Below are 15,018 nucleotides of genomic sequence, written 5' to 3'. Positions count from 1 at the left end.
TTTACTGAAAAAAAGTGGCAAATATCGAAGCTTTTGCCGCCATAACAATAACATCGACACAAACAGATAGATACAATGTTGAGCTCGCCAAAAATGATTTGAAACTTCATTAATTTTTATTGTGATTACTGCAGTAATTTAGAACTGCAGTTATTTAAGACTTTAAGAAACGTTAAAGATATTTTATATACAACAGTGAAACACTTTCTATAGCTGAACATATAACTTCCTTATCAATTATTTTTGCTTTTTCAGAAGAGGATGCGACGAGATTAAATATTATTATAAGAATGCAATCGATATCGCAATTATTTCTGTATCGAGAAAAAAACAAAAAGATTTGACCTTGTAGAAGCAATCATATATATATATATAAGAGAATCCATCTATTAATTTAATCTCTTCTATTTCGAGAAAATAAGTGGTAATAACAATAATTTTAACGCATTTTGTATCGTTAAAAATCGAAGTTTTTTTTTGCTATCTCGTAAATTCCAGAGGATTATTATCGTCGCTTACAACTTATCGTCAACATTACGACATTCGATTCGACTATCAAATCATCATCAGCATCATCGCGAACTTTGTATTGACGACTTTTTTTCGCAATTTCGTATACGCGCGCGTGTTTGTCAGACATTTTTGATATGATCACGATATTAGAGCCGGTTACCCTTGCGTAATTATGTACACCGAGATAAGAGCTCGCTGCGTATCAGCGCGCCATTAAGGACGACAGAAGAGAAAACTACGAGGCGCAGCCTTGATGATGCGCGGGTGAAGAGGCCATCCGCTAGTCATAATACAACAATACTTTACGATAGGATAACCATGTTTCATGTCACATCGAGCAACACAATTAGCACAATTACGTTACTATTATTTGCATTGAATTAGGGGAACTTTGTGGAAAGATGATAGGATTTTTAAGAAAAATTTTATTTATATGTATAAATTGTTTATTTATACTTTTCATGCATTTTTAAAGTTAATTATGATGAAATGTCGAAAATAATATTCGGTCTAAAACTGTTTCAATAAATCAATACAATATTAAAGAATCACATAAAATCTTTCTCTTTTTTTCTAATATTTTTTAATTACATATTACATATGAAAACTATGGTAAATTTAAATAATTTTCTAAAATCTACGAGAAAAGCCAAATACTTTAAACAAAGAACATATTTTTGCAAATAAATATATTTGGTATAAATATATATTTGGTTGTCTTATCCAAGACATATGGTATCCCTATATGATCTTAAACCGATTAATTTTTTCTATTGATTATTTTATCTTTTTGTAATGTTTCTGTGAATTTGCATAATCGAAAGAGAGAGCAAATGCAAGGCGGCGTTATATCCATGAAAAAATAATGACTAAAATGTAAACATCGGAAAGATACATTTCTTAGAAATTACATTTCAACATGCAAAGTCATTTAATTTGTAGTATGCTTTACGTAATAAATAACATTCTAATACATTAACATTAACATGCATATATGTATATATATTAAAAAGCATTTTTTTATAATTATTTGCTTCATTAGAATTACAATATCTTGTAAAAATTATTTTATTTAATATATTGACCGTAAATAGCATACATCGAGAAATCTCCTTTTCTGTGTGACATCTTGGCATTACATATATCTCCACGGGATTTTATATCTTTTTGACACTATTATGTATTTCTTTCATGTGTTCGATGCATGATTCCAGTGAGAGTGAGATAAAGCATTTTTACATAAAAATCTTTATGTAAAACTAGATCAGAATTTGTTACACTAGCATTACGATTACAAATCGCTGTCTCATTTGACTACACAGTAAAAAATTGTGCGTCCATATGTTAAAATTTTCTTGTGTTACCACGTTTTGATTAGCACTTCAATGTAAAATTAACATACAACCTATATGTTATTATTTTTATAACGTTTTTATGTGTTACATTTATGTTAACTTCATAACTTAACACTTTGTACATGTCTCTTAGAAGTGGAATATTATTTTGAGTATTTTTAACATAATCATTTTAAACAATCAACATGTCTCAAAGTCAGTTTAATATTCTAGGAAAAGTTAAAATGAATCTTCAAATAATCTTGAACTTTGACATACAGAAATAATCAAATTTACTGAGATCAAATGTTTCTATTACAAATAATTTAAGTTAAAATAATTACTATTATATGTTAATATCCTCAACATTTCTTACGAGTTATTGTAACTATTTTTTCATGTAACTTTTAATTAATTTGTATGTTATTTTTACATTACACTTAAAATCACAATAACAAAAATAAATATATTGTGCGTCATAAATATATTGTGCGTCATAAATATATTGTATCAATTATTTAACATTTTTAGTTTGTCAATAAGTAACATATGATAAATGAGTTATTTTAACTTAAAATTTAGAGTGGACTTTCTGGGACATGTGAAAAATGTTATAATTTACATTTTATTTTTTGCTGTGTATGGCATGATTTAATTATATACAGCTACTTTTTACTTATATATATAATCAATTATATATATCTAGTACATTTTTGGAATTAAATTTTAATACATTTTTAAATGAAACATTAATTTAAAAAAAAGACACATAGGTATCTAGGAAAATAATTCGGACCACTTGTTATACCGCGATAGATTTTTGGTCGGTTTTCCACTCTCATGTATGTATTTATGTGTAACTATTAGATAGCTTTGACGTTTCCCTTGACTTCCCTAAGTGGGGACATATCTGGAATCATGTTTTTCTCGTTTCTGTTGGTGATAAACGTATCGTACGATCCCCATCCGGCACAACCTCCCATTTAACGTTCGATAATGAATCAAATTAAATAATTTATTACGTTCGTACTCGTTAATGCGAAAATAGATCCTATTATACTTGACGCTGTCTTTTTGAAACATGTACTTGTGGGGATGATTGAACATCCGCTAATATACCTAGGTCAACAACGACCTTGACAATGGGTTTTCTTTTCTCTGTTTTATTGTTTCTTCTATTCGTTTTCTTATTTGTTTCTACATCATTCGAAATGTTGCATTGTTTGCAATTGAAGCAAGAATTATAGCTCACTTAAAACAATTATTCATACAAATAGCAGAAAAAAAGAAAAATGCTTTTATTTCTTTAAAAGATCTTTTAAAGATCTTTTAGGAAAATTTACCTGCTTATGTTAAATTCTCAGGTAGTCTTCCCATATCTAAAAAAAGAGCGAGGAAAGAATGGAAAGCATGCGATTGCCTCTGTACTTGTTACCGAACTGTATGTATCGGAGGTGTTAAGCATCAAAGGTCATCTCTGTAACAAGGTTATCGTTCGATTTTAAAAAAAGTAGGGAGATTTTTGTACGCTGTTAGCTGACTTGAGCGTCAGTTCGACGAAGACGTTGTCCGTTGACGTCGATTTATCTGTTTGCTCCCACGACTTAAAAGTTCTTATCTGATGCGTCTAGCTATTCGTCTTCCGTCTTCTTTAGATTGATTTAAACTTCGATGAGAGAAAAGATATTTATTTTCGATCGCGATATCTCAAGACATATCCTATGTTTCTCTCTGTTTTGATCATTGATCAAATTCGCGAAATTTAAATTTAATATTGTGAATATTATCGTGCGAATCTACGAATCGACATGACGATCTCGGTGGCAGACACGGCACTCGACATCGAAGAGAAGGCGATCAATCATTGCACTCGACGCAATCGTCTTCACAACTGGTTAATTTGGGTCTATTGTGGCATGTTCCTGATGAGTTTCGCCAGTTTCTACGTATTCTGGTACACCGACACGTTCTCCAACTTCGTGCTTTCGCAGATGAAACTGCAGAACGGCACTCGCAGTTTCAACTGGTGGCAACATCCGCCTATCGAGCTCGAATACCGGATTCGCATCTTCAATTATACAAACGTGAGGGAGCTTGAGACAGGCATGGCCAGCAAGCTGCGCGTCCAGGAGCTCGGTCCTTATGTCTACCGGGAGACGAAGGATCGCGTGAACGTGGTGATGCACGAGAATGGCACAGTGACCTTCCAGGAGAAGACATCGTACGTGTGGACAGACGGTAGTCCCGAAAACGACATTGTCGTGGTGCCGAATGTGCCGATGATGCTCATCATCGCGTTTGTCCGGGATTCAAGTTTCCCAATTCGTTTCCTTACAAACACAATGTTATCGACTCTACGAGAACGAACCTTCATCAATGAGACAGCCGGTGGATTCCTCTGGGGATTCGATAATAAGCTCTTTCACATGGTTAAACCATTTTTGATGCTCAAACGAGATATATCATATGACAAGTTCGGCATGCTAGTTACAGTACGTATACAACTGCGTTTAATCGTGTGGAGAGATTTTCAATATAAATAATAAAGTTCTTTTTTCATAAAAGTGTTTAATAAAAAACCCTACTTATTTTCTCGAAATATATTTATTTGACGAAAAAAAATAAATTTATAGAAAAAATATTTTATGAATGATGTATATATAGCAAGAGAAGCTTTATACGAATGTATTCGGTATAAAAAATTTACTTGGTTTATTGCAATATGATCTTTACGTAATAAATCTGCGCGCTATTATCCATAAACTGGAATAATTCGCAATATTAAAAAAAAATAAAAGTGTTTATATGATAAGTATTTGATATAAAATGTTTATGTAATTTCTATAATAATTATTTGTATCATGAAAAAAATAAAAAATAAATCTTCGCATATTCCAGTTCTCGCAGAAAATAGATATTACAATAAAAATAGCACAGATATTGTAATAGAATAGTGTCTCTATCGTAATACCCCATTATAAAAATGCATTAGCATTCTTGCACAGAAAAAAAATAAATGTCAAATCAAAACTTATATACTTAAATTAACGCGTTCATTGTTTCGTATATACGCAACAATTTATAATCTTTTTAGAAGAATTTAATAATTTTAAATTTCAATTTTAATATTATAGTCTAATATTGTAATTGTCACCTCGAGAATATATAATTATTTAATTCTACTTTAAGAAAATTATAATCTTTGATTTAAAAATGTTATTTTCTATCTAACATTGTTTCTTTTCCATTCAAGAAAATTAAATCTTAAATCATAGGAATATATTTTTCTTGATTGAACTATATAAAATAGCTTCATTCAAATAAGCAATTATTCAAGCAATTATATTTTTCTTTAATTAACGCAATATAATCTCATTTCAAGATTTTCTCGTTAAAACTAAATATATTTTTAAAACAAGAATGTCCTTTTTTTCTTTGTGTAGAGAGACGTTAAATCTCGACTTTACTCTTTTTCACAGAACAATATACGTATATACATAATACATGATACATACATACATAAATATATACATAAATATATATACATATATAGCCAAGTTTTTTTTCAGTTGTGTATTTTTTTGATTGTAGAAAAGCGGCGTCAGTAAAAATTATATCACAATGAATACGGGATCACAAGACCTCCACAATCTCGGCATGATCGAGCGAGTGAACGGGATAGACAATCGGAAAATTTGGGGTGATAAGAAGTGCGATAGAATCATGGGTAGCGATGGCAGCATGTTTCCACCATACTTAATAAAAAATACAAGCAAACTTCTTTACGTGTATACTCAGGAAATGTGCAGGAATCTACCTCTTCGCTTCGCCGAACAAGTGACCACTTATGGCATACCTTCTCTACGGTAAAGTTTATTTGTATTTAATATATCATAATACAATGCGTATAAAAGGATATAAAACATTATTTAGAATATTTCATTTTAATTAATATTTTATATTTTTAATTAATAGATAATATTTGTTTATTTTGAAATAATAATCTATTTACATTTTTTTCGTTTACTTATATAATCAAATTATTTGCTTCTATAATATAATAAAATATTTTATTTCTTTATAAATATAAAATACGCAAAAAAAGATCGTTTAATTATTATATTATATTTTATTATATTATATAATATAATAATTAAACGATCTTTTTTTCTGCGTATTTTATATTTATAAACAAATATTTTTCTTGTGAAATAAATTTATTAGTAAATTCTGGTTATATGTGTGAAAAGGAACAATAATAGCTTTTACTAAAATACTATAAATTATAAATTAATTGAAAATGAAATCACTTTATACATAATGCACAATTTTCGTTTGTCTCAGGTATAAATTGATACCTAACGCGTTCAATCTTTCGGACACGCAAAACAAATGCTTTTGCCCGAAAGTAAACGGTTTAAGAGTCTGCCCGCCGGCGGGGCTCTTTGATGTTTCCGCATGCAACGATGGCACACCTTTGCTTTCATCGTTTCCACATTTTTATGGCGCTGACAAATCCTTACTAGAGCAAATAGATGGCTTGAATCCTCGACAGAAAGATCACGAGACCTACTTAGATTTACATCCGGTATGTCTCGGCGCTCTGTCTCTTAAGTATTATTATGTAAATGACTATTTGACTGTTAATATTCAGAGATACCAAAGTATTAACAAAATTTTACGATTAATTAATTTGATTTTATAAGAATTAATAATATCATGTTATAATAACGTAATAATATCATATATGTTAATAATTATAATTTATGTTAAGAGATTGGAAAGCAGCATTAATCTTGTTTGTCATTGTTTTTGTTAAAATAATCGAATAAATTTTGTGTTTAGCGCATTGCGACTCCCATGGCCGGTTGGTCGAGATTTCAAATAAATCTGAAAGTGCGAAAAGCGATTGGCGTATCGTTTCTTGACGATCTGAAGGACGGCACGATTCTTCCGCTCATTTGGATAGAAATCGGGGTAGACAAGATTCCGGAATTGATATTGAACATCTTTCAAACCGCGTATTTCACAGTGGCCAAGGTGGAGATGGCTTTACAATGGTGCAGTCTCATAATCATGATACTCTCCTTGAGCGCTCTGGTCACCTATTTTTGGAAATATCACGTCCAACAGGCAGAGATTCTTCAAAAAAATCATCCGTTTGAATAAACGATCTTCTCGAATCGTTTTGATTGACAGAAAAAATAGGTACATGCGAAGGGAGTGTCCAAGAAAAAAAACGAATTCTGAGGTAATACAAATGAAAGAAATTAATTTTTGAAAGAAATTAATTTCTTAAACAGTTCAAGATATCTCTTAAATTTTCTTTAGAAACGTTTTTTGGAATATCGTGTTTGAGTCGATATTTCGTTGGAATAGAGAAGATATTATGTGCAAAAAGTTTAGTTTCCGCAAAATTATAAGCGGAATTTATAATAACATCTTGAGTACAGAATTTAGTAACGTTAATAATATTGTGCAATTAAAATAATGTACATTGCAAATTATGTCAAGCAATTTGATATATACAGAGAGATTTTGCTATTATTATTTATAGAGACAATTTCAATATAATAATAACGATCGATAAGTGACATGAAAATATCACTCTTCTGTGTTAAATTAATAATATCGCATCATGTTGGTCAATTTAATTGCCGAATTATTTGTTAGCGTTTACAAATCTAATTAGAATAATTTTCGTTTTTATCCATATCAAACATCTTAAAAAAATGGCAAATAAAAATATTAGTCTCTACTTGTAAAGTTAGAGAGAGAACATTTTTTTCCTTCTTATATTGTAAAAAAATAAATAAAATAATGAAAATTAAAAAAAAGAGCAAAATAAAATAAATGTCTAAGCTAACTCTATAAATAATGTAATACGAAATCTCTTCTATTTATATGACTTATTGCAGAATTACAACGAAAATATTATGTAATCCATCCAGTAAGATCGGACAAAAAGTTAAAAGTTCAATCTTATGGACTTTACGCTCCTTGTCGATAGATTAGCATTTTTTATGATAAATTGACGTACCGCGTTGCACTGTGAAAATAAAGACATTCGCAACGCGGCTAAGTTATGATTAAGGTTTTAAGTGAATCGAAATTATATGTAATTATGTAGACAGCTGCAATCTGTCGCGACATTACATTTGTCGTGTTATTATCAAATAGTTGCCAACCGCACAACAGTGTGTTATGTGCGACGGTGTGTACTACATTACCGATGTAATGAACAACCGTACTTAAAATTAAGTAGTGACACGTAGTAGTACGTATTACATACGGCCATTCAATTAATTCGTTATCTTGATAGCGAGATACAAATAGGGTGTTTTAACATAGAGTTTAATTTTTTGTTAAATTAGGTTCTTGCGACAGTCGCATTATTTAATCGATATAACATTATACGCGTTGTTCTAATAAAAATGTAGAAATGAAGAAATGAAGAAGAGAAAGAAGCGAGCTTTTGCTTGATCTGTAATCTTTTTACTCAATGTGTCGATATGAATAAAGTATATATATGTGTGTGTGCGTGTGTGTGTGTTGTGTGTGTGTATGTGTGTATAAATCATATATTGTTATAATATCATATATTATTATTTTACTATAAATCAAAAGAAATATTTTATTCGATATCTTTATTTTTTGCAGACATCTCTGATTTACGTATCGCAAATCAATCTTCACTCGTGTTTCGAAGTTTTTCTTTTTTCTGCGATAGTAATTCAAACGAATTATTCGCTTGATTTATCAATTAATTCCGTGAACGTATTGAACTGTAATATATCGATAATCCTTGTAACAACATATTCCAAGAAGCAAAATGAAAAATACGGAAACATTTCATTTTTGCAAAAAAAACTATCTCTTTCTGTATATGTGTTCTGCACATGTGTTACACTTATAAAAACATACTGTCGGCCGTCGTGTGTGTGGGCGATAATGCATACGTAATAATATTTATTGCACGTAACATATGCATGTCGCAATATGTCAGCATATGGCCTAAGTGAGGTGGGAACGAAATGATTGTAAACACTAAATCGATATTTCACCATAAAATTAATTCTATTGTATATTTTCCTCACCTGTTGCATTCTCATAAATTTTTAATTCCGTTCTTTACTACAGAAAGAACAGAAGTTCGAGAAATTTTTACTTAAATTCCCAAAACGAAAGAGAGAAGGAACATATGTTTGAATAAAATACAAGTAGATAAAGGTTGAAGTCCCCAATCAAAAAAAAAAAATTCTTTCCCCTCTCCATATCTCTCTTTCTTTCAGAAATTTAAATAAAAATGTGTATTTCTTTTGATACTCTATTTTTTTATAGAATTTATATACGCACGCGATTTGGGAGTTAGTAAAATACATATCAAAAGAATACAATCATATAATGATTACACTGACACCAATAACCTAATTTTTCGCGCGTACGCACACAATTCATTTGGCATCTTTTGATTTCTATCGTACAAAAGTAATTTTTATTAGATCTAATTATAATATATATCTACGTTGAATATATAATATTATTTATAATAATAATAATAAAATAATAGTAATACATGTACAAACGAAAATAACGAGAAATAGTATATTCTTGATAATTACAATTAGTAAACGATAACGGCCAAGTTCTATGTACAGAAAAAATTTCTGTCATTCTGATATGTCTTGATTACACAAACCTCACATTGGAAAAACACTCGTGCAGTCCCGATTAAAGTCATGATTGTAGCTTGGCCTCGGGATGCTTTTTATGGACGGAATATCAATTTCATCTTCGAATTTTACGTCAGTAATTTATAGTGATAATTATCCGTATTGTCTTGCGCGAATAAACAGAGATGTAAAATATTGTAATGATTTCGACTGTGGAACAAGGAAAGCCGCTCATTAATATTAACAATTCAATTATAAAACAGTATATTGTGTCATCGTAAATTTCAATCACCAAGTTCTTCAGAAGAATGACAACTCCGGTTTTTCATTTTCATAGAAAAATATTACACAGAGAAGCATTGTAGATCATCTTTGATGAAATTGTGATTTTTTTAAAAAATAATATATAATAAAAAGATTTTGATAAATTAAGCTTTAGAGATGTGTGAACCAGGAGTAATAAAACCTTGTTTTTTCGTTCATTTTACTAAATTTATAATTTAGCAAAAGTGTCATTTATTTCCAAAAAAAATTTTCTCAATAATAAATTTTTGGAGAGTCATTCTTTCACAGAAAAATATCACTAATTTGTCTCAATTGTGTTTCATGTAATACATTAATAATATATGTAATACTGTGAAACACTTGCTCCACAAATCTCGAATTTATTTGTACTCAAACGATTCATCCGTTTGTCAAAATATTTTCCCGAAAAATGGGAAAGAAAAAAAGAGAGCACACGCGCATAATGTAACACAAATAACACATCGGCGTGTGAAGGGGCCGACAAAATTCGTGTCATTCTCTCTCTCTCTTTTTCTCTGTCTCGCAAAACTCAAGAAATTTGCCCATAACAAAACTAACCGAGAGATAAAACACATGCCCATCGTCTTATAAGATAAGCAAAATTTATCGTACAGGTCCTCGCGCGAACTCGCGTTCGTTTATCATCGCGGGATAAGATTCAAGGCACTCGCGCACTCGTCGATTCCCTTCAATCACATGATATTTATTTATTTATTTTGACACGCGATTACTTGCTGAAGGCTAGATTCAACTGGCCAGTCTTGGTGCTGGTCGCATTCGGTGGCAACGGACTGCTAAGATGCAGCTTTTCCTGACGTTTGGCGGCGCGCGCTAAACACATAAAGGCCCCTAGCAAAACAATCGCGCCCATCGCAGCAAGGGCGCCGGAAACCGCGGCATGGGCCACCGGCGGCACATCCACCACCAATTTCAGCAAGGTGCGCATCTCTGGGGGTAGCTCGTCGACGCACTGTGCAATAAAGAAGAAGAATATTAAATCCGGTTAGACGGGTAATCAATTGATTATATTCGTTTCAAAGATTTCATCTCTCAAAGTCTCGAATTTATTTGTTGAATAACTTGCTAAATTATTCGGAATTTTGATTATTCACCGTTAAATAATTTGCATATATATTCTTTCCTCTACAACTCTGTATTTCTATATTAAAACTCATCGTTAAAAGACATCGAAATATTTGAATCTCTTTATATAATTCAACATTTTATTAGCAAAGTTATATGTTAATGAAACAATTTGTAAGCGTGTGAAAATATAAATAGAAAAATTCTTCATTTATTTAAGGCAAGATATCTCAGAGTTGTCGTTTCAGGTATAAAAAGATCGATTTTTGTCTTAGCAAATATTTCGAAAATTTGCCAAAGTAATTTTCACACATATAGAAATCTTTTTCAAATTTAAAATAATTATACCCGAGTCAGAAATTTCTTCGTTAATGTTGCATTGTGAGGGGACGCCGTTGAACTCTTTATTAGCAGAGTCGGAATACGAATTCCATTAATATGAATCATGAGCTAAAATGTGTGTGGTATTCTACGTGCATGGTATTCAAATGCACGTCGTTTCGATGTTACATCCGCGCAAATGGCGAACAGTAGGCACGTTCGCCATTGTCGTGGCAGACAAAAATAAAATTTTATCCATACGATCGGCTCGACGACGACAATTCGTAAGCAACGACATTCCTTTGTCAGTAACATATTGTAAATTAAGGATCTCATACGCACCCCAAAAAATATAATGAACAAAGAAATGGTGCGTATTTTAAAAAGTGAAAACTTAAACTTTTCAAAGATTAAGAATAATATTATATTCCTAAATACTTTAATATGTATAAGTTCTGTTTTTTTATGATAATTAAGCATAATTATTTTTTATTTTTTTTTTAGTTTCGTCATTTCAGTTTCTGGTAGATAGAAATTTTACTCGCACATTTTTCTTTCACAATGTGAGATACTTATTCCGCGCCGCGGTTTTTCTATTTATTTAATTAACATAATAATAGTTTAATATATTTTGTAAATATTACATTTATGAATTTGCGAGCACATATAAAGGACGAATAACCTTCATTTACGTTGATGTTCTCATTAGCATCATTACTAAAATTTATGCTACATTAGCAAGCTTAATGAAATGACGCGAATCGCGAACGTGCATTTTCTTAAGTAGTGCTTTTTTTCCAACATAATTATTAGCCATAAAAAAGAGGTTGTTTCCACTTTTTGCCTTAATTTGCATACTTTTTGTATCTACAATTTGATATATGAGCAATAGTCGTTGCGCTCTATGCCTGTTTGATATATTCATTATTATACAAGCTAATGCGTAATAATTTAGGCAAAACACGCAATGATTCATATATAATCATCTTAGAAAAAAAGTAATTTATAAGAATTTGTAAAAATAATATAACATATGTGACGTGGATTTTGCACTTCATTATGAATCACTGATCGATCATCTGATTATACATGATCAGAAACTAATCAAGCAACGCAAGAAATTATCTACATACAATTGTAAGATACACACACACACACACACACACACACACATAGATATATAATTATTAATTTATTATATAATATGTATCAGTTAATAGATATATTATTGCGTGATGATAATTTTTTATTATACGGTATTATTATTATTATTATTATTATTATTATTATTATTATTATATATAATTACTATTATTATAAAATATATATTAAAACGATGATGGACATCTGAAGATAATGGCTAGATGAAATAATTATTGTAATAGCCTCTGTATACTTACATCCTCGAACCACATAATGGGAAAAACGATGTCGGGGAACGAAGCGACCTGTTTGATGTCTCGCACTTGGCTAACCGCGAGATTTATCTGTATCCTCGCTCGTGCTTTCATAGCCGTGCCCATTATCGGTTGCACATCAATGTAAAGCTGATGTTTTTCGGCTTCTGGTGGCGATATGCCCGTCACAGCCTCTCGTAAAGTCTGATCGGCTAGAAGAAAACGAGATTAACTGGATAAATAATATGATGGAACCAAGAGAATCTGAAGAGATATATCAATAAATAAAATAAATTACTATACAAAAAATTTTAATTACATTAAAATTGTAATTATATCATTATATGATATATAATCTTTCTTTCTTCAATTTATAATATTAAAATATATAATTTATTATGAGAATGTTAAGACAATTGCTGTAATGCTGTAAATTTTATCTATACCAAATAGGATCAATTTAGATATAAATTTTGCACTTTTATTTATTGCTATAAAGATATAATGCGTTGTAGTTGGCATAAGTGGCTTAATCACGCTAATCATATTTTAAGAATTGTACTTAAGACTCGTAATACCTTTCAACGCATATAATGGCAATGATATTAACATAATAGAATCTATCGATCTTCCTAGGTTGAATTTTACAAATTTGATGTTATTTTTTTCGCATTTATAATTAGGCGGTTTTATGTAAATTAAATGTTTATACAAGCGTTGGCATAAAATAATTATATTCAGTTTTGATTAAAAAAACTTCAAAAGCCAAACTAACAAGAAAAATATGTTACATCAAGTTCAAAAATCGTTTCTGAAATATCTTAATTTAGAATTTCTTGTTTATTTTAATTTTAAAATTATATATACTAGCATTAAATATTGTATAAAATATAAATATCGTATTAAATATTGTATAAAAAAATATTGTACAGAGAGAGAGAGAGAGAGAGAGAGAGAGAGAGAGAGAGAGATTTAAATTTTACTTATTGTTAGTAAGAGCATTTTTATGCTTGAAGTACATGAAACAAAATCTCGAGTTACTATCCTAAAATTCAGAGCACTGAAAGTAAAAGTTGACAGCGTGAAAAATTCGCGCAATATATTCAGGCAAGAGAGAGCTCGTATAATATTTCGTGGGAGAATCATGGCATTCCGTGACGGACGCGTGAGAGAAAAAGATTGTTTCTAAAAGAAGAAAAATAGGTCTCGTAACAGACTATTCAATCGACTCCTATGTAGTTTTGCGAATCCGGAAACAGTAAGACACATGAATCTCGTTTACGAAACACTGGCTTAAACAATCTTAGTAAATCAGCTGATCGTTTGATTATCTATCTACGTAAAAAAAGAAAGAAAGACGAGATAGCGCGAGGAACGAGAATCGCATGTTAATTAGTATCTAAAAGATTGATTATATTGATAGTCACAAACATCGAAAATAGTTGCAAAAAATATAACGCACGTTTTGCACATGAGAAATAAATTTATCATGAAATATTAAAAATAATTAGCATAGAAATAATGTATGTGCTACGGTTATGTAAGGTAATATATTTTTCAAACGGCTATTCCAGATTGCGGAACGATATAAATTACGCGTAACGATCGGTTAGGCGACATGCGTCAGAGATTCTTGATATGATGTTATGTCAAGTATGAAACGATATGTGTATCGTGATTAAGGAAGTCCATATAGAGTCAAATCTTGGTAATAATAACAATTATGACAAAAACAAGATGCGATATTTGTCACGCGTTAATTAACTATTCTGCGTCATTTTGATATCTTTTCCGAGAATGAAAAATATTTTAACGAGCGATAGTAGGGATTAAGTCTGGTTAAAAATAACTGGAATTTTTTTATTTTTATGTAACCAATTTATATGCAAAACGTTCTATTATTTATGTACCTGTTGTCCTTATGTTATATATTGTATATATTTGTTATATATTTATGTATATATTTATAATAAGAGATCATTTTATCTCAATACTCACCAAGATAGAAATGTGGGAATGTAAGGAGAACCGGCGAATCGTACTGGCACTGGGAAACATTAAATGTGCCTTCTGGTGCACATGGTGGTCCAGCTGGACAGTAACATTTCTGTGACGGCAAATTCTTTTCCGAGGTAAAGACATTCGTCGGAGGAGAAAATCTATAGCCGGGGATTCCTCCGGCAGCTATCACTTCACGCTAAAATATAAATTTTAAATTTTTGAAAGACGATCGCATTGAACCTGTAAATGTTCACACATTAAACTGATAATTCAACATGGTTAAAAAAAATTTAATATATAATTCAGACAATATAAAATAAAATAAAGCTACTTTTCTTTATACAAAGTTTAATTAATGTTAATCGAGATATTGAAAGAAGATCAGAAAAT

At 30.5% G+C, this 15,018-nt stretch overlaps 2 protein-coding genes across 2 annotated transcripts in view; one reads left to right on the top strand and one right to left on the bottom strand.

Annotated features, from left to right (window-relative positions):
- Nucleotides 1-2,558: 2,558 nt before the first annotated feature.
- Nucleotides 2,559-9,083, top strand: LOC145973708 (lysosome membrane protein 2). Its single transcript, XM_083103287.1, has 4 exons — nt 2,559-4,339; nt 5,439-5,713; nt 6,192-6,435; nt 6,693-9,083. Exons 1-4 carry the CDS (start codon nt 3,656-3,658, stop codon nt 7,014-7,016), a joined length of 1,527 nt encoding a protein of 508 aa, XP_082959413.1. The 5' UTR covers nt 2,559-3,655; the 3' UTR covers nt 7,017-9,083.
- Emp (epithelial membrane protein) overlaps nt 8,906-15,018 on the bottom strand; it is a 28,257-nt gene continuing 22,144 nt past the window's right edge. Inside the window, exons 4-6 of the mRNA XM_083103286.1 lie at nt 14,626-14,824; nt 12,631-12,839; nt 8,906-10,796 (exon numbers count right to left, since the gene is read on the bottom strand). Coding sequence (XP_082959412.1) covers nt 10,554-10,796; nt 12,631-12,839; nt 14,626-14,824 — 651 coding nt within the window. The 3' untranslated portion in view covers nt 8,906-10,553. The remainder of the gene's footprint in view (nt 10,797-12,630; nt 12,840-14,625; nt 14,825-15,018) is intronic.

This window comes from Camponotus vicinus, unplaced genomic scaffold (genome assembly GCF_025532165.1).
Source record: "Camponotus vicinus isolate PSW18456_S1 unplaced genomic scaffold, iyCamVici1.0 SCAF_6, whole genome shotgun sequence".
NCBI classification, from domain to species: Eukaryota; Metazoa; Arthropoda; class Insecta; order Hymenoptera; family Formicidae; genus Camponotus; species Camponotus vicinus.
Note: the sequence above shows the minus strand (reverse complement) of the source record. Positions and strands in the feature narration are given on the sequence as shown.

Coding starts and splice junctions, on each gene's coding strand:
- LOC145973708 (XM_083103287.1), top strand. CDS start 3,656: ATGACGATCTCGGTGGCAGACACGGCACTCGACATCGAAGAGAAGGCG. Junction 5,714..6,191: donor TATGGCATACCTTCTCTACG/GTAAAGTTTATT, acceptor CGTTTGTCTCAG/GTATAAATTGATACCTAACG. Junction 6,436..6,692: donor CCTACTTAGATTTACATCCG/GTATGTCTCGGC, acceptor TTTTGTGTTTAG/CGCATTGCGACTCCCATGGC.